General features: G+C 41.2%; 1 protein-coding gene across 1 annotated transcript in view; it reads right to left on the reverse strand.

Moving 5' to 3' along the window:
• The window catches only part of LOC126237261 (organic cation transporter protein-like), a 177893-nt gene that overhangs the window by 34670 nt on the left and 120417 nt on the right, over positions 1 to 22806 (reverse strand). Inside the window, exons 3-4 of the mRNA XM_049947185.1 lie at positions 20854 to 21112; positions 6861 to 7053 (exon numbers count right to left, since the gene is read on the reverse strand). Coding sequence (XP_049803142.1) covers positions 6861 to 7053; positions 20854 to 21112 — 452 coding nt within the window. The remainder of the gene's footprint in view (positions 1 to 6860; positions 7054 to 20853; positions 21113 to 22806) is intronic.

The following is a 22806-nucleotide window of genomic DNA, read 5'->3' on the forward strand; positions in this document are numbered from 1 at the left end:
TATAGTGGTCATACAATGGTTCTAACATCACTGTCCAACAGTCCCACAATACATTGGTAGTTTCAGAACTGCACGCATAATTGATCTCTTGGGAGAAATTTGCATATTAAGTTTATTTTATACGTTGCAGAGGGTATTTAGCAGATCAAGTTTTGCATGGGAAAACATCTGCCGAACGTCATCCAACGGTGCTACAGAGCGTCAAAGCTACAGGCGCCGGCACCTGTAAATGTATATGCCAGGTGTAGAAGTATGAAACCGAAATGTCCATTAGATATTGCTAGCCGTCAATGTAGGGTCCGTAGGACTGCGTCTGCAGCGCCATCTGCTTCCTGTAACGCTGACGGCGAATGTCAACACACAGTAACCCAAGTTCCATACATCGGTATCTGTTTCAAACCCGTAAACATCGAGTTTTGTGCCTACGTACTACGACTTGCGGGCAACATTTTCTTTCTGTTATCATTTGAAGAAAACTGCTGCAGAATCGCTTCGAATGCTTGTCGAAGCTTTCGGCGAACATGCTCTTCGGAAAACACAGTGTATCAAGTGGTTCAAACACTTCAAAAGTGGTGGTGTTGACGTGAGAAACGACGAGCGTGGGAAACCATCTAAAAAGTTCGAAGATAATGAATTTCAGACCTTACTGGATGAAGATGAGCCGGCCAGGGTGACCGAGGGGTTCTAGGCGCTACAGTCTGGAACCGCACGACCGATACGGTCGCAGGTTCGAATCCTGCCTCCGGCATGGATGTGTGTGATGTCCTTAGGTTGGTTAGGTTTAAGTAGTTCTAGGTTCTAGGGGACTGATGACCTCATAAGTTAAGTCCCACAGTGCTCAGAGCCATTTGAATCATTTGATGAAGATGATACGCATACTCAACAGGAATTCGCGGAACAAGTGAATGTGACGCAGAAAGCCGTTTCTCTTCGGTTGATAGCTATGGGAAAGGTGCAGAAAGCGGGAAAATGGGTTCAGTATGAACTGAATGAAATATAGCAAGGAAATCGAAAGACCACTTGTGAAATTCTGCGCGCCAGATACAGAAGAAAGTCGTTTCTCCATCGAATAGTGACAGCTGATGAAAAATGGATATATTTTGATAATCCTAAGCGTCGTAAATCATGGGTGAATCCAGGCAAACCACAACATCCATTGTAAGACCAAATCGCTTTGGAAAGAAGAAAATGCTCTGTGGTTGGTGGGACCAGAAGGGTGTCACCTATTATGAGCTAGTAAAACCTGGTGAAACCGTTAACACTGATCGCTACCAACAGCAAATGATCGATGTAAATCGAGCATTAAGTGAAAAACGACTGGACTACGGAAAAAGGCAAGACAAAGTCATATTGCTCCATGATAACGCCCCATCACACACAGAAAACGGACCAGGGAAACGATCGAGGCGTTCAGTTGCCTAATACTAGGGCACACGGCTTATTCTCCAGACTTGGCTCCGTCCGATTATCATTTATCTGAATCACTGTGACTCACTGTCCCTGAACAACGCTTCAGTTCGTATGTAAATGTACAAAATGGCTCGCTGACTGGTTCGCTTCAAAAGAAGAACTGTTTCTTGGCGTGATATTCATAGCCTGCCGGAGAGGTGGGAGAAATGTGTAAATAGCAATGGAGATTATTTTGAATAAAATATTGTTTAACAGTTTCAAACAACAGACGTGTAATTTTTGCAATCAAATTCCGGTTTCATACTTCTACACCTGATATATGCAGGTGATTCCGTGATGTTGTTACAAGCTTTCAAGGATGATGGAGAAGGATTGATGTATCAATTTGAGATAAGGGTCCCTGGTTTGTAAACGAACGAGTCGAAAGTTACAAGCGAAAATCATTCTGTTGCCTCTGACAGTGGAACACAACTACCTGTACTGTTGTTACTAAGAATCTGGAGTATGTAACTTTCAGAGGTGGTAGGGTGGATTAAGATGAGAAAAAAAGTCTAGCAAACATGGGCTCTGAAATGCATACCCGAGGACCTATGAGCACTTGTTCATCTTCGCTCCTGTGGAACACGTCTCTTCTATTGAACAAGTGCTCATAGCTCTTAAGGTAAGCATATTAGAGCCCATGTGCAATAGACATTTTTTCTTCTTTTGGGCCATACTATCACCTCTGGAAGTTGCCAACCCTGCAATCTTACTAACAAAAGTACCGGTACATGTACTTCACTGTCAGAGGTACCACAACGGTTTTCGCTTATAACTTTCGGTTCTAGGCACTGTAGTCCGGAACCGCGCGACTGCTACGGTCGCAGGTTCGAATCCTGCCTCGGGCATAGATGTGTGTGATGTCCTTAGGTTAGTTAGGTTTAAGTAGTTCTAAGTTCTAGGGGACTGATGACCTGAGAAGTTAAGTCCCATAGTGCTCAGAGCCATTATAACTTTCGATTCGTTCGTTTCCGATACAGGGACCCCTACCTCAAATTGATACGTTTTTCCTTCTCCATCATCCCTCAACGTTTGTAACAACATCACAGAATCACCCTGTTTATACATACATTTACTGTGTTTGGCGCTTATAATTTTGGCGCTCTGTAGCGCCGTTGGATGATCTTCCCGGCGTGAGTTGCTATGAAAAACTTGACCTACTAAGCCCCCTATACTACCTTTAGAAGTGTGTAACACGGACTGTGAAACACCCTATATATTGCATAATATGCATATGTTTGCGTCCATTCGATTCGTAGTTTCATCATCTATCAGAATCTGTGATACGAATTTACTTGTGTGGCTTGGTTAAAGTGTCTTTCTTAGAAGGCTGTATGTTATGGTGACCCCGGCCTTACCAACGTGAGCGTCAATCGCCCTGGAAAAAATCTGCCATCTACAGAATTCTTCGAAGCGAGAAGTTCACAGACTAGTTGACGTCTTGTTGATGAAGCCTCAAGATGCAAAACCATATATCAATTCCTAGTGTGCGAACAATTATTTCTTGAGTACTTCTTTGTGGCTCTCTGTGGCTTGACAGACCCAGTCTCTTGTAAATTTCTTTACATGACGATAAATTGCTCCAGTTAGGCAATGATGCCTGCACATTCGCTCGTCTTCCCATGCAGTAGTTCCTGCTGCTCCATACGTTAAATACGCATAGCTTCAGGGTCCTATAATGCACAAGGGTCTTTCTTCGACTACTAGTCATGACCTGAAACGGCTGTAAACCTTGTCCTGGGCGTTGTAATATGTAGATCCATCGCAAGTTCTTCTCAATTAATGAACTGCACGATACTACTACAATTTCAGCTGGACTTGCGTTAATTTTCTTACGTAAATCATGTATGTCTTATCTGTGGACGTTCATAGAGTTTTATGATTGTCACACACAATTTTTCCGTCAATATTTTTTATTATTTATATAGCAATATGTTATAATGTATCTATCATATCCCATGAAAGTTAATGAATGCATTATTAACAACAAATCGTCTGAAAATAAATCTACATTTACAGTATTTTTGCCATTCAGTTTTATGTAATTACAAACTATCTGTTTCGATTTATATTTTTATTTACTTTACTGTCGATATGAAGTCGACATTGTTCAGTAACAGGAAGTTTCTAATTTTATATTTATAGATTTTGCAACCTTTGTTACTTTACATTACTACTAAAAACCTTTACATAAATATAAACTTTCGGAAAATATTATTGAATTTAAATTTGTTTGATAATCTAAAAAAAGAAAGTCTTCTAAATCATATTTTGACGGTATGTTCTCGAAGATACTGCAACAACTGTACATTCTATGTTATACTATTTTTGGCTTCAAGCGCGTAAGACTGTTTTGAAAGGCACTTCAGTTCAGGTTTTTGTAGTGGATCATTTTCAGATCGTTTCAGTCGAGAAAATTTGTTACGAATTTTCGATGAGTTTGGAAGTGTTATGTTTGATTTTGATCAGTGATGTTTTGGAAAAAACTGTGAAATGTCATGTGGAAGGATTAATGAACTGTTATTTTACTACAAAGCTATTTATCTCTCAGCCAGTTCATTTAAAAGAACCCTGGACGTTGGATTTGAAGATTACCTCGTAATACGGGTCGCTGAAACCACCTCGAAAAGTTAAGCACAGTTTCTAAGTTGTCATGTAATTTTACCCGCCCTTAACCTAGAAAATAAGTCATCTAAATCTATATCTACATGGATACCCTGCAAATCACATTTAAGTGCCTGGAAGAGCGTTCATCGAACCACCTTCACAATTCTCTATTATTCCAATCTCGTATAGCGCGCGGAAAGAATGAACACCTATATCTTTCCGTACGAGCTCTGATTTCCCTTATTTCGTCGTGGTGATCGTTCCGTCCTACGTAGGTCGGTGTCAACAAAATATTTTCGCATTCAGAGGAGAAAGTTGGTGATTGGAATTTCGTGAGAAGATTCCGTCGTAACGAAAAACGCCTTTCTTTTAATGACTTCCAGCCCAAATCCTGTATCATTTCTGTGACACTCTTTCCCATATTTCGCGATAATACAAAACGTGCTGCCTTTCTTTGAACTTTTCGATGTACTCCGTCAGTCCTACCTGCTAAGAATCCCACACCGCGCAGCAGTGTTCTAAAAGAGGACGGACAAGCGTAATGTAGGCAGTATCCTTAGAAGGTCTGTTACATTTTCTAAGTGTAAATCTGCTTTGGCAGCACTGTCTTCGACAGTATCGCCATTGTTATCGCGGAGAGAAGGCACTGATTGTTTCTTACCGCTAAGATACTTCACATACGACCGAAATCTCTTTGGATTTTCTGCCAGATTTCGAGACAAAGTTTCGTTGTGGAAACTGTTATAGGCGTCTCGCATTGAATTCCGCGCTAAGTTTCGATCTTCTGTAAAGGATCGCCAATCTTGGGGATTTTGTGTCTGTTTAAATTTGGCTTGTTTGTTTCGTTGTTTCTGTAACAGTGTTCTAACCCGTTTTGTGTACCAAGGAGGATCAGCTCCGTCGTTTGTTAGTTTATTTGGTATAAACATCTCAATTGCTGCCGATACTATCTCTTTGAATTTAAGCCACATCTGGTATACACTTATATTATTAATTTGGAATGAGTGGAGATTGTCTCTCAGGAAGGCGTCAAGTGAATTTTTATCTGCTTTTTTTTTGAATAGGTATATTTTTCGCTTATTTTTCGAGGATTTGGCGATTACAATATTCAGTCTCGCTACGACAACCCTGGGTTCACTAGTCCCTATATGGGTTTTGATGCTCGTTATTAACTCAGGATTATTTGTTGCTAAGAGGTCAAGTGTGTTTTCACAACCGTTTACTATTCGCGTCGGCTCATGAAGTAATTGCTGGAAATAATTTTCAGAGAATGCGTTTAGCACAATTTCGGAAGATATTTTATGCGTACCTCCGGAATTAAACATTCATTTTCGCCAACATATCGAGAGTAAATTAAAGTCACTACCAACTATTATCGTATGAGTCGGGTACGTGTTTGAAATCAAACTCAAGTATTCTTTGAACTTTTCAGCAACTGCATCATCTGAACTGGGAGTTCGGTAAAAGGATCCAAATATTATTTTATTCCGGTTGCCAACGATGACCTCTGCCCATGCTAACTTCAATTTCGCGACAAGATAAACTACTTCTGACAGCAACAAATACGCCACGTCAACCGTGTTTAGCGTATCTTTTCGGAACACCGTTAGGTTCTTCGCAAAAACTGCTTACATAATGACGAACGTCACTTAGCAATGTTATTTAACGAATATTTATCGTATTGCAATTGTGGAATGTTAAAGGGTGGTGCATTATCAAATGTTTTATGCCTCACATAGTTAATAATAACCAGAGCGCCTTTTTCAGTAGCGGTGAAGTGTCCCTGCTTATAGCGTCTACTGATTAGATTAAATTAGATTTACTTTCATTCCATTTGATCCGTAGTGAGGAGGTCATCCAAGATGTGGAACATGTCAAAAAAACAATAATACATGACAAATATTTAAAACTAAAACACATAAGCTAATGTACCATTCGACAGGTCCCAAGTGGAATGATCGTCATTTTTTAATGAACACTATATGAAAGAGTCATTTTACAAACACTAATGCACTGAATTAAAAATAAAAAAGTTTATTTATTTATTTATAAGGTAATAAACATGTAATGCAACTATTATAATACTTATTTACAATGAACACTTTACTACACTGAAATAGTACAGAAGTTAGATTGTACTTACACTTACACACACATACACACACACACACACACACACACACACACACACACATATATATATATATATATATATATATATATATATATATATATATAAGGAGTTGGCCACCAATAAATCCTTTAGGCTTCTCTTAAACTGAATTTCATTGGTTGTTAAGCTTTTTATGGCTGCTGGCAAGTTATTGAAAATGTGTGTTCCTGAATAATGCACACCTTTTTGTACAAGACTAAGTGACTTTAAATCCTTGTGAAGATTATTCTTATTTCTAGTATTGATTCCATGAATTGAGCTGTTGGTTTGAAAAAGTGATATATTTTAACGACAAATTTCATTAAGGAATAAATATATTGGGAAGCAGTAGTTAGTATCCCTAATTCCCTAAACAGGCTTCTGCAGGATTTTCTTGAGTTCACACCACATATAACTCTTACTGCTCGTTTTTGTGCCTGGAAAACTTTAGCTTGGCTTGATGAATTACTCCAAAAAATAATCCCATATGACATTATTGAATGAAATTAAGCATAGTATGCCAGCTTTTTCATTTTTATGTCCCCTATGTCTGACACTATTCGCATTGCAAATAGAAATTCGTCAAGACGCTTCAGCAGTTCTGTGGTGTGCTCCTCCTGCTACAGCAGTTGGTGGTGCGTCCTTGTCCTACCTGGCGCTCTCCGGAACCACCCAGGGCGTGACGAGTGCCAGCAGCAGCGGGACAGACGTGGCGATGCAGAGCAGCTTCCAGTCGGCCACGAAGTAGGCGATCCACGGCAGCAGGCACGACGCCAGCGTGAAGTACAGCGCGATCGACATGTTCGCCACGAACGTGCGCCACTGCGGACCCACGTACTCCAGCACTGCGCACACAACACGCACAGTCCGGTTATTCGTTCTCGTGCTTTCAAGTACACACAAACATAGTTACATAGTAAGTTGTGAAAAATAGAAAATGCTGTCGTAAACTCCATTACCCCATTCTGAGATCTGCCTTTCTGACAAACCCGTAAAGAAATGCAAACAACTTCGTTTTTAAAAAATATTTCGTACTAATTTGTAAACAGCGGTAAATCGTGTTGCCTAAATATCACTTCAGAATTGTAAATAAACAAGAGCTTACACCATTCTTTGTTTATAACTTTTAGAAAGTCATTGGCCTTTGATGCCTAAAGGTCACTTAAAAATTGTAACTCATTAGGGAAACTAATATACTACATATAAGATGTTTAATGTCAAATAGAAAGGCAATGAGCACATAATTTTGACAGGAAGAGAATAGACGTTTTCGAAATGTGGTGTTACAGAAGAATGCTGAAGATTCGATGGGTGGATCAAGTAACTAATGAGGAGGTACTGAATAGAATTGGGGAGAAGAGGAGTTTGTGGCACAACTTGACTCGAAGAAGAGATCGCTTGGTAGGACATGTTCTGAGGCATCAAGGGATCACCAGTTTAGTATTGGTGGGAAGGGTGGAGGGTAAAAATCGTAGAGGGAGACCAAGAGATGAATATGCTAAGCAGACTCAGAAGGATGTAGGTTGCAGTAGTTACTCGGAGCTGAAGAAGCTTGCACCAGTCTCTGGACTGAAGACCACAACAACAACAAAACAACAGGGAATATATGCAGTTCCAAGGCCTTCCCTTCCGATCATTCACAGTAGTGAGTAACCATTTTATCCATCGTTTCCAGTCCTTCTGTTGTCTTCTTCTGAAATACTAACATTTTGACTTCGCACTCTGCGTTTACTTCAACTAATATGCAGCTTATAATTTACTTTTCTTAGAAACTCATCATTATTGTGTATAAAATACATATTTGAACCATCATCAGTTTTTATTTTACACCAAAACATCTGCCGGTTTCGGTCTTGGACCATATTCACGGGTGAAGAGTTAGAATGGTCTAAGCCACGATATTGCATTAGTTCAAAATGGCTCTGAGCACTATGGGACTTAACTTCTGAGGTCATCAGTCCCCTAGAACTTAGAACTACTTAAACCTAACTAACCTAAGGACATCACACACATCCATGCCCGAGGCAGGATTCGAACCTGCGACAGTAGCGGTCGCGCAGCTCCAGACTGTAGTGCCTAGAACCTCTCGGCCACTACAGCCGGCATTGCATTAGCCATTACTTAAAATGTGTAGCGCATGCCACGAAAGTAAATATATGACACAGGACTTTAAAAGCAAACATACGACAGCTAAACTTACACAGACCAGTACTGCCCTGCATACATATAGTATTCGTCTGTTTGCTTTTAAAGTCCTGTGTCGCATATTTACAGTTGTGGCATGCACTATGCATTTTAACAAATGAGTAAAGCAATATAGTGGCTTAAACCATTTTAACCCTTCATCCGTCAAGATGGTCTAAGATCGAAACTGGTAGATGTTTGGTTGTAAAATAAATACATCTGATGATGCAAATATGTATTTTATACATTAATTAACGACTGTAGTAACCTTCCAAAATGTTCATCATTATTACTTCGATTTTTCTTTGCTGAAAACAATATTGTCTTGTAATGCGGAACAGTTTATGTTATTACACCATAAAAGCTGTAAAATGTACAACATGATATAAAATAGGTCTTTAAATATTCACTGACTGAAACAGGAAAGAAACATGTTACGGAGTAATATGCTGACCAGACTACTTTCAGGATGGATCTAGGAGTACAAGGGTGGTTTGAGAACAGCTCTAGTTCATTAGTTCGGCGAGGAAACAATGACCTTAATAAAGGGACAGGTGGGAGAAATGTAGCAATAACAGTCATCGAGACAGTAGTACAAATAATTGGATACCAGGTTAAGGATCGATAGCGCAGGGTGTCCATCGTTAATGTGCCTGTTTCTAAAAGCTGTAGAAAGAAAACCATTAGTCAGAATGACGTAAAACTTGAACAGCATATTACTGACGTAGGGGGAAACTTCAAGGAACAAACAGTAATTTAAGGAAAATTTGACCAGTAGATGGCACTATAAGCGTCAGAATATGCATACCAACAGAAGCGCGGCACTTGGTTGTTCCTTAGTCAGCGTCCGAGACGCCCAACATGACAGACTCCATAAAGGATCGCGCGCTGTTTGTAAAGCTTTTTTACAAGAACCGTGACTGTGCAGCAACAACCCTGCAGAAGTTCTGGATACTCGAGAGTATGAGAAAAGGCAATGATTGGTCCGGTGTATGCTAAGGGTCTGGAGAAAATGATTACAAAATTCGAAAAATAGGCTCGTCTGAAGTGCAACGTGACAAAGGGAAGAAAGCAGTGGACCGACGTTTGTCGAAGGTGTAGCCCCAGAATTGCAGGAGGGGACGTGCGGTAGTGTGTAAACATGCAGTGCACGGGGAATTGTCCGACTGTCGGACATGTCTGCGAGCACGGTGCATCAAATCCTCCGAAACATCCTGCATTGTTATCCATACAAAATCACCCATGTTGAGTAGTTGCTCCCTGCTGACCTACCAGCAAGACAAACATTCACTCTGGAATATCTTCCTCCCATGGAAGTGGTCAATGAATAGCCATTTAACATTCTGTAGTCAGGCGAAGCGTATTTCTATCTCCAAGCACATGTCAATGTGCAGAATATGTGCAAGTGCAAATGCGCACGAACATAAATCGCTGTCACTTCCTTTCTGCAAGGGTGAGTGTGTGGTGTGGGTTGATGGCATCGTCTATCGGACGGCCGTTATTTTTTCCAGGATATGAGTCCAGCGGATCCTGTTACCTGGTAAATGCTATGAGAGTCTTTTACGGGTCAACGATCTTCCAACCCTTCAACAGCATAGACGTGTGGATGTGATCATGTTTATGCAAGACGACGCTCCTCCACACATCGCACAGCCAGTGAAGCGGCTGCTGCCGAGTCATTTCGAAAATGCTAGAATTATTAGCCTTCATTTCCCTTCAACCTGGGCCGTCCAGATCACGTGTTCCCAGTCGGAGTGACTTCTGCTTGTGGTGTTATCTGATGTGTTCAGTGCTCCAATTACGAACGGGGGTGAACTGAATGGTCAGTCTGCTCAACGCATTCTGTACATATCACCCGATACACTCCGATTTCTTGTGAAACATGCCATTTCTCGATTTCAACTTATGGCAGAAAACGGTGGACAGGATACGGCTTCTGTCTTGCGCCAGTCTCACGACAGTTATTAACTGAAGTCGTTTTGCTTTTTATGCGGTTTTTGGTCGTGGACGAATAAAAACCGATGTCATTTTGGTTTTTATGCGGTTTTGGCCCAAGGACAATTAAAAAGTCGATGTCATTTTGCTTTTTATGGTGTTTTTGACAACAGGATTATTAAAAAGCCATGTCATTTTGCTTTTTATGCGATTTTTGGCCGAAGGACAATCAAAATGCGACTTTTCCTATCAGATATGGCACGACCTCGCCGTGGTGGATAGACTTAACCAACGAAAAGCGCCACAACTGTTGACTGTCGAGGTTTTGCGTCAAGCACGTTGAGCAGCACGGTTGATGCAATGTGCAACTCGAACCATAGCCGTCATATTGCACTTCGTCTGTCATATGTAGCCGACCTCGTTTACTTTAAGACGGTTATAGCATCAGCTAGAGGTAAAATTTTAGAATTTTTTTGTTTCATGACGTTTCCCCTTGTATCAACATGAACAGTGATTCTCTTTCCACAGCATTCTGAAACTGGAACCTTCACTGTGCAACAATGCAAATGTAAATCGCATGAAAATAACCAATTCCTATCAATTCTAATGTGCTGATCGCGAATATCACAAAGATAATTCAAAATTAGCTTTAATTTTCATTTTAGACTGTTTTATTACGGTGAGACAATTGTATACGGATTTGTATGTTATATTTAAAATCAACTACGTATTATAATGGCTGTCAAAGTCATAATAACTAGTAACAATGGACTGTACTATTATCCCTGTTCTTACTTGTGTGCAATATTTTGGAAATAAACATTTTGATACCAATTTTAGTGATCTTTTTGTCTCCCTCCTCTTCAACTTCAGTGACTTTATTAATGCATCTAATAATTTTTGCACATTTGTTTCCAGATTAACTACCAGTTGTTCAAGTTGACTGCTATTGAAGTGACCAAAAATGCCACAAGTTTGTGTTAACAGTGCTCACACATTTTACTATGTGTGTGGAGAAGTGACATTTGCTTCACAAAAACAACAAATAACTCCATTGATTAAAAAAAAAATTACAGTTGTTATTTTGGGTGCAAAATAGGTGATCAGGATAAACCCTGGGTTCCACGTGTGACCTGAAACACTTGTTCTAGCAACCTCAGGAATTGGATGCATGGGAAATGTTCAATGCCATTTGCAGTGTCCATGAACTGACGTGAGCCAACTAACCACGTCAGCGACTGCTACGTTTGTATGGTCCCTCCTATCAAGAAGGGAATATCCAAGAAGAAGAAGCGGACAGTGATCTATCCTAACATTCCATCTGACATATGTCCAGATCTACATGGGGAAGCACTGCCAATACCTGAATCACCGACAGAGTACGAGATTACTTCTGATCGGGATTCTAAATGTCCTGAACCATGTACATCACAAGATCCATAGTTTCTTCCAAATATATCATCAACTGATGATGCACAAAAATTGTCCCAAAATGATTTAAGTGATCTCATTAGATATTTGGAGCTCTCTAAAGCTAAGGCTGAGATTTTAGCATGAAGATTGCAGCAGCGCAATTTTATGGAAATCAATGTAAATGTTTCATTCTGCCGCAGAATAGATTCAACAATTCACTCCTTTTTTTAACATGCAAGATAGCCTTGTGGCATGTGTGGACATAAATGGTCTAATGAACGCTCTGAGAATTAATTACAACAGTGATGAGTGGAGACTCTTTATTGATTCGTCAAAGTTGAGCTTAAAGGCAGTGCTTTTACATAATGGTAATGAACTTCTTTCTATTCCAATTGGGCATAGTGTGCGTATGGAAGAGTCATGCCAAAACATGAAAATTTTATTAGAAGCCATGAAACAGAATGCCACTCAATGGCAGATTTGTGGTGACTTGAAAGTGGTTGTACTGCTATTAGGTATGCAGTTAGGATATACTAAATATTGATGCTTTCTCTGAATGGGATAGCCGAGCTCGCGCATCTCATTACAGTAAACATGAATGGCCCAGCAGGAAATCTCTTCAACCAGGTATAAGGAACGTTAAGAGTGAACCTGTAGTAGACCCTAAAAAGATTCTGCTCCCGTCCTTGCACATAAAGTTGGGTCTCATGAAAAACTTTGTTTAAGGAATGAACAAAGGTGGTGACGCGTTTAAGTACTTAGGGCAAAAATTCCCTTACTTAAGTGATGCCAAAGTAAAGGAGGGCATCTTTGTAGGCCCACAGATTCTAGAGCTTTTTGGAGACCATACTTCTTATGGAATCATACAAGGTGATGAGAAGCAAGACAGTCTGTTTACAGCTCTTAGGGTACAAGCGAGCAATAAATTACAAGGAGATCGTAGATAACATGTTGTCACCTTATGAAAAGCTTGGTTGCAACATGTCATTGAAAATGCATTTCTTACATAGTCATCTTGAATTCTTCCCCAAAGATTGTGGTGCAGTAAGTGATGAACATGGGGAGCGATTTCACCAAGATATTGCCACATTTGAGAACAGGTATGCCGCAAAGTGGAGCCCTACTATTTTAGCAGATTACTGCTGGACTGTCGTAAGGGATGTTCCCGAGTATGTGTATAAACGTCAAGCCAAGCGAAAACGGTCGTCTTCTGAATTTATCTCTGAACAAAATACGTAATTGTACATACTGTACGTATGGACATTTAACATTTGTAATCAAAAAATGTTTCAAATGGCTCTGAGCACTATGGGACTTAACTACTGAGGTCATCAGTCCCCTAGAACTTAGAACTACTTAAACCTAACGACGTCACACACATCCATGCCTGAGGCACGATTCGAACCTGCGACCGTAGCGGTCACGCGGTTCCAGACTGTAGCGCCTAGAACCACTCGGCCAATCCGGCCGACTTATTTGTAATCCTTTATATACATTTTTGTGAGCAGTTAATTTATATATTTTCTTTTGTGCTTCACATAATTTTGGTACAAAGTAGACTTACAAAGTATTTTAATTCATGTAATATATTGTTCATTTTTTCTTAATATTTTACTTTTGCACTTCCAGAATGGCACTGAAATTTATCAGTACATAACACATAACATAAATCAAGTAAGTATTCACGTAAAATTTTTTATGCTGTATCTTGAAACATGAATGCATATTTAGTTAGTGAGTTATTTATACAAAAATGTAGATTAATTTAAAAAAAAACTAGAGCTAAATATTTATGAAGATGATGATTTTGTATCATTTTATACTGAAATAAACATAACAAACTCAAAATGATGCAATTTACACACTTTCACTTCAAATTTGTTGTTCAGTGTTATGGGCGCCAAGTAGTCTTGCAGTGGCAGTAATAATTATTTTACATATTTTGTGTCTAGTATTGCTGCCAATTTAAACTTCTCGCCGCCGACGCCGAGTTTTCTGTTAGGTTGTGACGGTGTTCTCTGCGAGAGGACATTTGTTACGTGTGATCACCGGTGCGGGTATCCGTCCGACCGATATCTGGAGACGTGCGGGAGCGAGGAGCAGTAAGTTCTTTGACGGCGGCCAAGCACAGCAGACTGGAAAGTAGAGCGCCATCGAACCGAGCAGCAGTGAGCAACTGTCAACGTGGGGCGTGGCCAAGTGTAGTCGGACATGGTCGAGCTGGGTAGCGGAAAACGGCAGTTCACAGCCCGTGAGGAGGAACGGTGGAGAAGTCTTTTTTTTTAATTTATTGGTTTTCGGGAGTATCCTTGCAGCCATCTCAATAATGGAATATCAATTACGAAGATACGAACGTGAGGAGAACACAGCAACCGAGTCCTCGAGTGGAGAATCCGACCCTGCCGGGAATCAAATACGGGGCCCTTCGGTTAACAATCCACCGCGCCGACCTCGCAGCTATCGAAGCGGACCGGTGGAGAAGTTGGTTACGGAGATACAGTTGAGAGCACAAATGGCGCATGCTCTTCTGGCCCGTATCTGTTAGCGGTAGGCCATTGAGTGTAGACCTGTTTGGTCGACTAGTTCAAAGCGCGGCGGTGTGTATCTAGACAGGTGAGATCGACATGCATCTGTTGTACAGAAGACGGGCGAGACCGTGAAGAATATTGTCTCGCGAACTGCATTATTGCATAACAGAGGTGTGTTGTAAGAGAGAGTAATATTTCCAGTGTGAAATTATTTACACTGCGAGAGCATCGTTCCTTCGTTGTATACTTGTGATAAATCATTGTGTATTGTACTGCTCTCATTATGGTCCGTGTCGTAGTTACTTTGTGTAGTTGTGTTGCCTATGGGGCGGGTCGATAGTAGCAGATTGTAGATGTCATAGTGACTTGGTCGCTTCTCTTACTTATTAAGTGTGCCTGATTGTAAAGGTAATCACGGGGCAAGCTTATTTTATATAACTAATATGTTGATGTGTTTTAGAATAAGTTTTCAGGAGGTGGTTTCCCAGCGCTCTTCTACATTTGAAAAATGTCATATTACCGCCATGAACTGCTGATAAAATATTTATACAACCATCTTCAGTCACCTGACCATCATTAGGTTCGTGGACCTATTCACAACATCCTGTTAGGTGAAACATAAAATCTTTATCATCAGATGATAAAATCATGAATAATACACTGTAATGTAAATTACGTCCTCGATCTATAATCACTTTTATGAACCTGATTATGGTCAGACGATTGAAACTGGTTGTGCAAATAAAGTATTTTACCAGCAGCTCAAGGCGGTAATGAGACATTTTTCAAATTTGAGTGTAAGTTCTGTTGAAATTGTTGCCCATTTGAGTTAAGAATTATTATATTTCTTTCTGGGCGAAATACTGTTTTATTTCTAGTATCAGCAGTTTCCTGAATTCATTATTTGTGCTTAAATTTAATTTTCGTATGCGCTCGCATGTTGTAATCTGTTCTTTAATTAAAAAAAAAACTATTTAATGTAAACCCACGCTCGCACCACCACCGCAAAACTCCGTTCCACCCACAATGTGCAAAAAAATTTCTATTACATAAATGTGTAGGTTGTATGGCTTATTTTAGTAATCCAGTATTACACTGTGATTATTTAGAATAAATAGGTATAAAAGAAATGCGGAGCCAGACACCTACATTCTTGTCATTTCGTTGCTACCTTACAGCTTTCTTGTACACAGCAATCTCACCGTTGTCCATCAACTCGATGTACGTGTCTCACTGCCTTCTAATTAGAATCTGCGACTTACACCGTCTCGAATGTGTCTGTCATCACAGCTCGCGCTCATCTTGTGAACACGGGAGGTAAATAAGAATCTCACGTAAAGGAAAAATATTTACTAACCCTCAACAAATGCTCCAGAATGATGACCTGTATGATTTGCACTCTACGTTTGGGACTCAGCGTGAAATGTTCCTCTCCTGTCGCAGACCACATACTCCACTCACGAAATCTCGCGAGAGAGTTCGCTTTACGACTTAATTACGCCGCTGCAGCTGAAATGTTAGTCGGCGCAGCCAGATGAACTTCTCACACGCATGACGCTCTGTAACAGTTATTAGACAAGGCTCCTCTGCATTGCCCAGACCTGTGAAGCTAGATTCAGTTGTTACGCTTCCTGCTCCACTGTTTTGAGTCCTGTAGCGCTCTTACAGCTACACAAAAATTTCCACAACTCCGACCACTAGACTGGAAGACAAAATAAAACGTGTCGCCTGCACTCGACTGTCTACTAGTGTCCCACATAGATGTCTCTCGGTATATGTTAACAAATAGGACAATCAAACATTCAAATCGTATGAAAATCTTTGGCTTACCTGGAAGAACTCATATTTTACAGCGTAATGCAGTCTCCCCTGATTGCCACAAAAATCCTTAACCTCGCTACACATTCCATCCGAACAATTTGACTATGAATCCGCACGTCTCTATTACTCACCAAAACCTGTTTCATTCTCCTCACTGCTCTGCGCCAAACAGTGCGGTCAAGAAAAATTCAGAACTTCACTCTGCGGCCCCCCGCTCTGCTCAGCGCGATCTCCCCGACTCCGGGGAAAGATGTTTGACATTTATACCTTTCTGCTATTCAGCACCGCCTACGTTTTTTCCTCGGTGGCTCGTATTCCACCTTTTCTCCCAGTAACAACACACTAAGAGATACTGCTCTTGGCCATACGTTTGGTACCACTATTGATCGTCACAGCAATTAGAAAATATTATGTGACATCATGGTAAATCAGTTTCATTAGTGCAGGACTGAAGGAAAAGAGAGCATACCAGCTACACGCAGTAAGGCCGCGTCTTCCAAAATCCAGCGGATGCTAATGCTGTCCTTATTAACTCAGAAAAATTCCACCGCAAACTGTGGCTGTCCTCTGAAATTATGGTTGCTCCCATAAGACTCAAAAGCGGTACATTGCAAGTACATTGCTACCTTAAGATCCGAAACTTATGAAACCAAGTACCTAACAACTCTCACTTGTGACTAACAATCCCACCCTCTTGATGGAAGGAAGACGTTCTATAAAGACGTTATAGAACATCAAAGTGTGTATCTCCCTTGAAAAAAATTAAAATGTAAATATAGATCTATATATTGAATTGTAAATATATCTATATTAATTTATAACAGTCGTTATACAAAATTTGTTCTGGTGGCCCACCTCATGGTAAGACAGTTTAGATAATTTACATAGTTTCTCTCTTCCACTTTCCCCATTTGTTACGAAAATCTGAGAGTGCGAAGGTTTGTCGTTTTTACTGGATACAACTTGCTTATATACCCATGATATGTTTAAGCTGCGTGGTAGACTAGACACTCGACACAGACCATTCATTTTCCAGATCAGAGGAAACACATCAGCTACCAGCGATGCTGGAGCGTCGTTTCGGTTGCCTACTCAGACGGCGCTTAATACACAAGTCCGTCAAGTCGTACTCACTGGATAGGATAACGAGTGTACGCACAACAACAGTCCAAAATAATTATTTACGACGTAAGAGCAACAGATAAAAAACCAAACAAAATGGATGCGTCATTAATGCTGTTAAGTTAGCAGTACGTTTTAGTAGACGTTGACAGTTGCTATAAATGTCCTACAGTTGCTAAATGCCCTTTTCGTAGACTAACACCATGTACACTGAAGTTAGTGGAAAGTGATGAAGCGCTAGTCCGATATTTACCACACTTTGTGGAGATATTCATCTCACAGTGGGTAATAAGTAATCTGAACAAACGCTTCCGGACGCCTATTAATGGACATCAACGTGGGGTGTGTCTGTTGCCTCCTTTTCTTACCACATTTTCTATCCCTTTAAAACTGTCTCTGCATTGTACTACAGTCAGCCGTGTGCAATACGTGATTATGAAGCCCCCGCGTCCCTCACGCCAATGATCCGATTTTCTCAATGTACTAAACATTGCGGTAACCTGCACGTGCGCATCTTACGGATATACTTTGTTGAAATCTCCACTAGAAAATTTCAGTTACGATACGCACACTCGTAGCCATTGTGGTTTGACGTCATACTTAATCTGTAGGAATGGCTTTTTTGTATTGAAATATACTGACAGTAATCTCCCTTAAGGATGAAATTTTAATCAACATATCCGACTGTGGTGGAAAGACTGGAGTATTCGTTTGGTAGCGTTAGGTCAGGGTGTTTGCGGTGTAACACTTCATTTCCGTCATTGTATTAATAAAGACGATGAATCGCTGTTCATGTCAGAGACATCGTTGAAGTCTTATATGGCGCAATTTGTCTGCTGGAAAAGTTGACGGGGATATGATTTTGCGTATCGCAAAAGGAGCTCCAGCTACTGTTTGCCTTGTAACCGATAGTAAAATAACTTGAGTGTCACCTGGACCAACTCGATGAAAAGATAGTTAAAGAGCGATCTTAATTTCCTAGGAAAATAATTGTTTATCCAGGCCGTGAATTTGACTTTAATGATGTTTTGGCTACTGAAATAAAAAAAAAAAAGCTGTGCGAGGAGTTCGTGGAAGCGCTGCAGATTTTTGGTAAAAACGTCGGGATAAGACTGTAACAAGGGTTTCGTATTAAAATGTAGTTTAATTTTAACACAGCAATGGCACAAAATATTGTAATGGTTACAGATAAGATAAATAGTAAGTCCCATTTTCTTTTCGACGCTACGGTAGCTCAGTCGGCTCTGGACTTTTTTGGCTTTTTGCACTCATTTCGACGCAAGCTTTCCTCCGACTTGCGTTTCGTATATTTCGGAGTCATCTGAAACGACACCTTTAATTATTTTGTAATTTTCAATTTAATACAGGGCATATTATATACCAGGGCATATTTTTATTATCTCAGCTTGGGTCCTAGTAGTGCTCTGAAAGCTTCTCAAAATGACCCCAGAATCAGTGTCCCAGCTAAACGTGTTTCCACGATAACTTTACGCAAAGCTAATTCTTAGCAATCACTCGCATGCGCCTAACTTCTACGGTGACGTCACAGTCAGAAAAAGTACTGCCCGATGAACACGTCCAGACATGATCTATCCGTTGCGGGCTCTTCTAACATTGTTTACGCATTATTAGTCTCTTGGTTATTACTGATTCAGATCTGACGGTATTTTGTTAGACAAGCAATTTCGGCCGACGAGCGACCACACGTTTCACGTCAAACCCAAGGGTTTTTTGAAGTATAAATCGTTGGAATATACGGGTGTTCAGATAGTCTCTCCGCAGTGCCGTATGATTGTTAGCTGCGCCTGCCGAATGATTGTTCGCCTGCCTGTGTTACTTCCTTTCAAGTGGACTCCCCCAACATTCCACTGTTTCCTTTATCTCAGCCAGCGTCAGTAGTATCGTTGGTGTGTGTCGTTACGCGTTGACGTGAACGTTTAAGTTTAGTTCCTTTGTTCGTTTGTTTCGTTTTTGTCACTGTTAAAATGCTAACCATTGAAGAATGTGTGTTTCTAGTCGAACAAGTGTTCAAAGCACACAGCTTCAGTTCGTCAAATATTTAATTCAGTTTTTCCGGAGACAACACTCTCACATCGCGATACTGAGCGTGATTTGATTAACAAATTTCGAAGTACGGGTTCAGTGACAGATGCGCCGAGAAGTGGTCGTCGTAGCGTTTTCTCTGAGATAAACTACACGATATTTCCCATTAAATGTCCATGAGTCCGAGCAATTCAGTAAGAAAACTCGCCCAGGAAATCGATGTTAGTGTCGGAACGGCCCACACAGCTATAAGGAAAAATTAGAACTTTTCCCATACAAAGTGACAGTCGTGCAACAACTGAAAAATACAGATTATGGCAAGAGACTGCATTATTGTCAATGGTTCAAAAATTTCGTTCAACAAAATGGAAGGGATATTCTTAATGAAATGTTTTTAACTAATGAGGCGTGGTTTCATTTATCCGGGTACATGAACTCGCAAAATTCTCGTATGTGGAGTATTGCAAATCCATAGTGTATTCATGGGGAACCACTTCATTCTGTGAAAATAGGAGTTTGGATTTCAATTTTTAGAAAATGGTTCAAATGGCTCTGAGCACTATGGGACTCAACATCTTAGGTCATAAGTCCCCTAGAACTTAGAACTACTTAAACCTAACTAACCTAAGAACATCACACACACCCATGCCCGAGGCAGGATTCGAACCTGCGACCGTAGCAGCCCCGCGGTTCCGGACTGCAGCGCCAGAACCGCTAGACCACCGCGGCCGGCTTCAATTTTTAGACGCCGGATTGTTGGTCCCATATTTTTCAACGAAATAATAAACGCACAACGATACTTCAGTGATATTCTGTACCCATTCATAGGAGAACTTGTGTTAAGTGAAATACTGAACATTTATTTTCAACAAGATGGTGCAACCGCGCTTACAGTTCCCGTTTCAGTGTCACTGCTTGCCGATGTTTTTGTTGATCGCATAATTTCACAGGGACTTTGGCCTCCACGATCGCCTGACCTAACACCACCTGACTTTTTCTTCTGGGGTGCAGCGAAAGCAACTGTCTGTAAGAAGCGTCGAAAATCCATCGATGAATTGAAAATTGGAATATCTACTTTGACTGCTTCTGTTACAGAAGAAATGTTACAGCTTATGTTTGGAAACATGATTAGGCGAATTGAATTGTGTATTCAACAACATGAGGGATACTTTCAACATTTAATGTGAAAATTTGTAAGTAAAAATGAATATGAATAAATTAATAACTTGTATTTCACTGAGTTTCATTTCGGTATATTCACTGCGGCACACGGCGTGCGCGGCTAACAATCATACGGCACTGCAGGAAGACTTTTTGAACACCCTATATATTCTCTGCACCATGGATGACACCCTTTCACTTCCACATTTTCACACCTATAAAGAAATTTGCAGGCGGAAATCGTTTTCATCCAGTGAGGAGTTGACGCTAGCTGTACATTGGTATTTTACGGACTCCCCAAAATCGGAGTGCAGTGCTGGGAGGTACTCATTGGGAAACACTGGATAAAAGGTAACAATATGAAATGGGACGACGTGGACAATTAAGTGCATTTTGTCCAACAAAATCACAGTGCGAGAAATTTCGGCCTGTACGTACCCAGGATGTACATCATGGTGAAGCAGTTGTCGAAGGCGAGCCCGACGAGGAAGCGGCAGAGGCAGAAGGCCCAGAAGCTGGAGGCGAAGGCGGTGGCGATGCCGGCGGCGGCGCCCACGGCGTTGGTGCCCACCAGGGCCGGGATGCGGCCCCAGTGGTCGGCCACCCAGCCGAACACCACGCCGCCGAGGATGGCGCCCGCGAAGAACACCGACTGCGCCACCGAGCCCAGCGCAGACTTGTCGCACACCCACTCCAGCTGCCGGGCACAGGGACACTTTGTAGTCACACGAGAATTTCCATTCGTTAATGAGGCAATGTTTATATCTCGTATTTGTAGATATACAATGACTGACAAAACAGTGAATCAAAAAAATGGTTCAAATGGCTTTGAGCACTATGGGACTCAACATCTTAGGTCATAAGTCCCCTAGAACTTAGAACTACTTAAACCTAACTAACCCAAGGACATCACACACACCCATGCCCGATGCAGGATTCGAACCTGCGACCGTAGCAGTCCCGCGGTAAACAGTGAATCACCAACATGACATGGCTGTATGTACATGTAACTTCATATATGTGAACACCATCGGCGGGTATACATGGTGGTCCATTGATAGTGACGGGCCAAATATCTCACGAAATAAGCATCAAACGAAAAAACTACAAAGAACGAAACTCGTCTAGCTTGAAGGTGGAAGCCAGATGGCGCTATGGTTGGCCCGCTAGATGGCGCTACCATAGGTCAAGCGGATAGCAACTGCGTTTTTTAAAATAGGAACCCACATTTTTTATTACATATTCGTGTAGTACGTAATGAAATATGAATGTTTTAGTTGGACAACTTTTTTCGATTTGTGATAGTTGGCGGTGTAATAGTCACAAACGTATAAGTACGTGGTATCACGTAACATTCCGTCATTGCGGACGGTATTTGCTTCGTGATACATTACCCGTGTTAAAATGGACCGTTTACCAATTACGGAAAAGGTCGATATCGTGCTGATGTATGGCTATTGTGATCAAAATGTCCAATGGGAGTGTGCTATGTATGCTGCTCGGTATCCCGGACGACATCATCCAAGTGTCCGGTCCGTTCGCCAGATAGTTACGTTATTTAAGGAAACAGGAAGCGTTAAGCCACGTATGAAACGTCAACCGCGACCTGCAACAAATGATGATGCCCAAGTAGGTGTTTTAGCTGCTGTCGCGGCTAATCCGCTCATCAGTAGCAGACAAATTGCGCGAGAATCGGGAATCTCAAAAACGTCGGTGTTGAGAATGCTACATCAACATCGACTGCACCCGTACCATATTTCTATGCACCAGGAATTGCATGGTGACGACTTTGAACGTCGTGTGCAGTTCTGCCACTGGGCACAAGAGAAATTACGGGACGATGACAAGTTTTTGCACGCGTTCTATTTAGCGACGAAGCGTCATTCACCAACAGCGGTAACGTAAACCGGCATAATATGCACTATTGGGCAACGGAAAATCCACGATGGTTGCAACAAGTGGAGCATCAGTGAGTGACCTTGGCGGGTTAATGTATGGTGCGGCATTATGGGAGGAAGGATATTTGGCCCTCATTTTATCGATAGCAATCTAAATGGTGCAATGTATGCTGATTTCCTACGTAATGTTCTACCGATGTTACTACAAGATGTTTCACTGCATGACAGAATGCCGATGTACTTCCAACATGATGGATGTCCGGCACGTGCGGTTGAAGCGGTATTAAACAGCATACTTCATGACAGGTGGATTGGTCGTCGAAGCAGCATACCATGGCCCGCACGTTCACCGTATCTAAAGTCCTCGGATTTCTTTCTGTGGGGAAAGCTGAAGGATATTTGCTATCGTGATCCACCGACAACGCCTGACAACATACGTCAGCGCATTGTCAATGCATGTGCGAACATTACGGAAGGCGAACTACTCGCTGTT

Source organism: Schistocerca nitens, chromosome 2, assembly GCF_023898315.1.
Source record: "Schistocerca nitens isolate TAMUIC-IGC-003100 chromosome 2, iqSchNite1.1, whole genome shotgun sequence".
NCBI classification, from domain to species: domain Eukaryota; kingdom Metazoa; phylum Arthropoda; class Insecta; order Orthoptera; family Acrididae; genus Schistocerca; species Schistocerca nitens.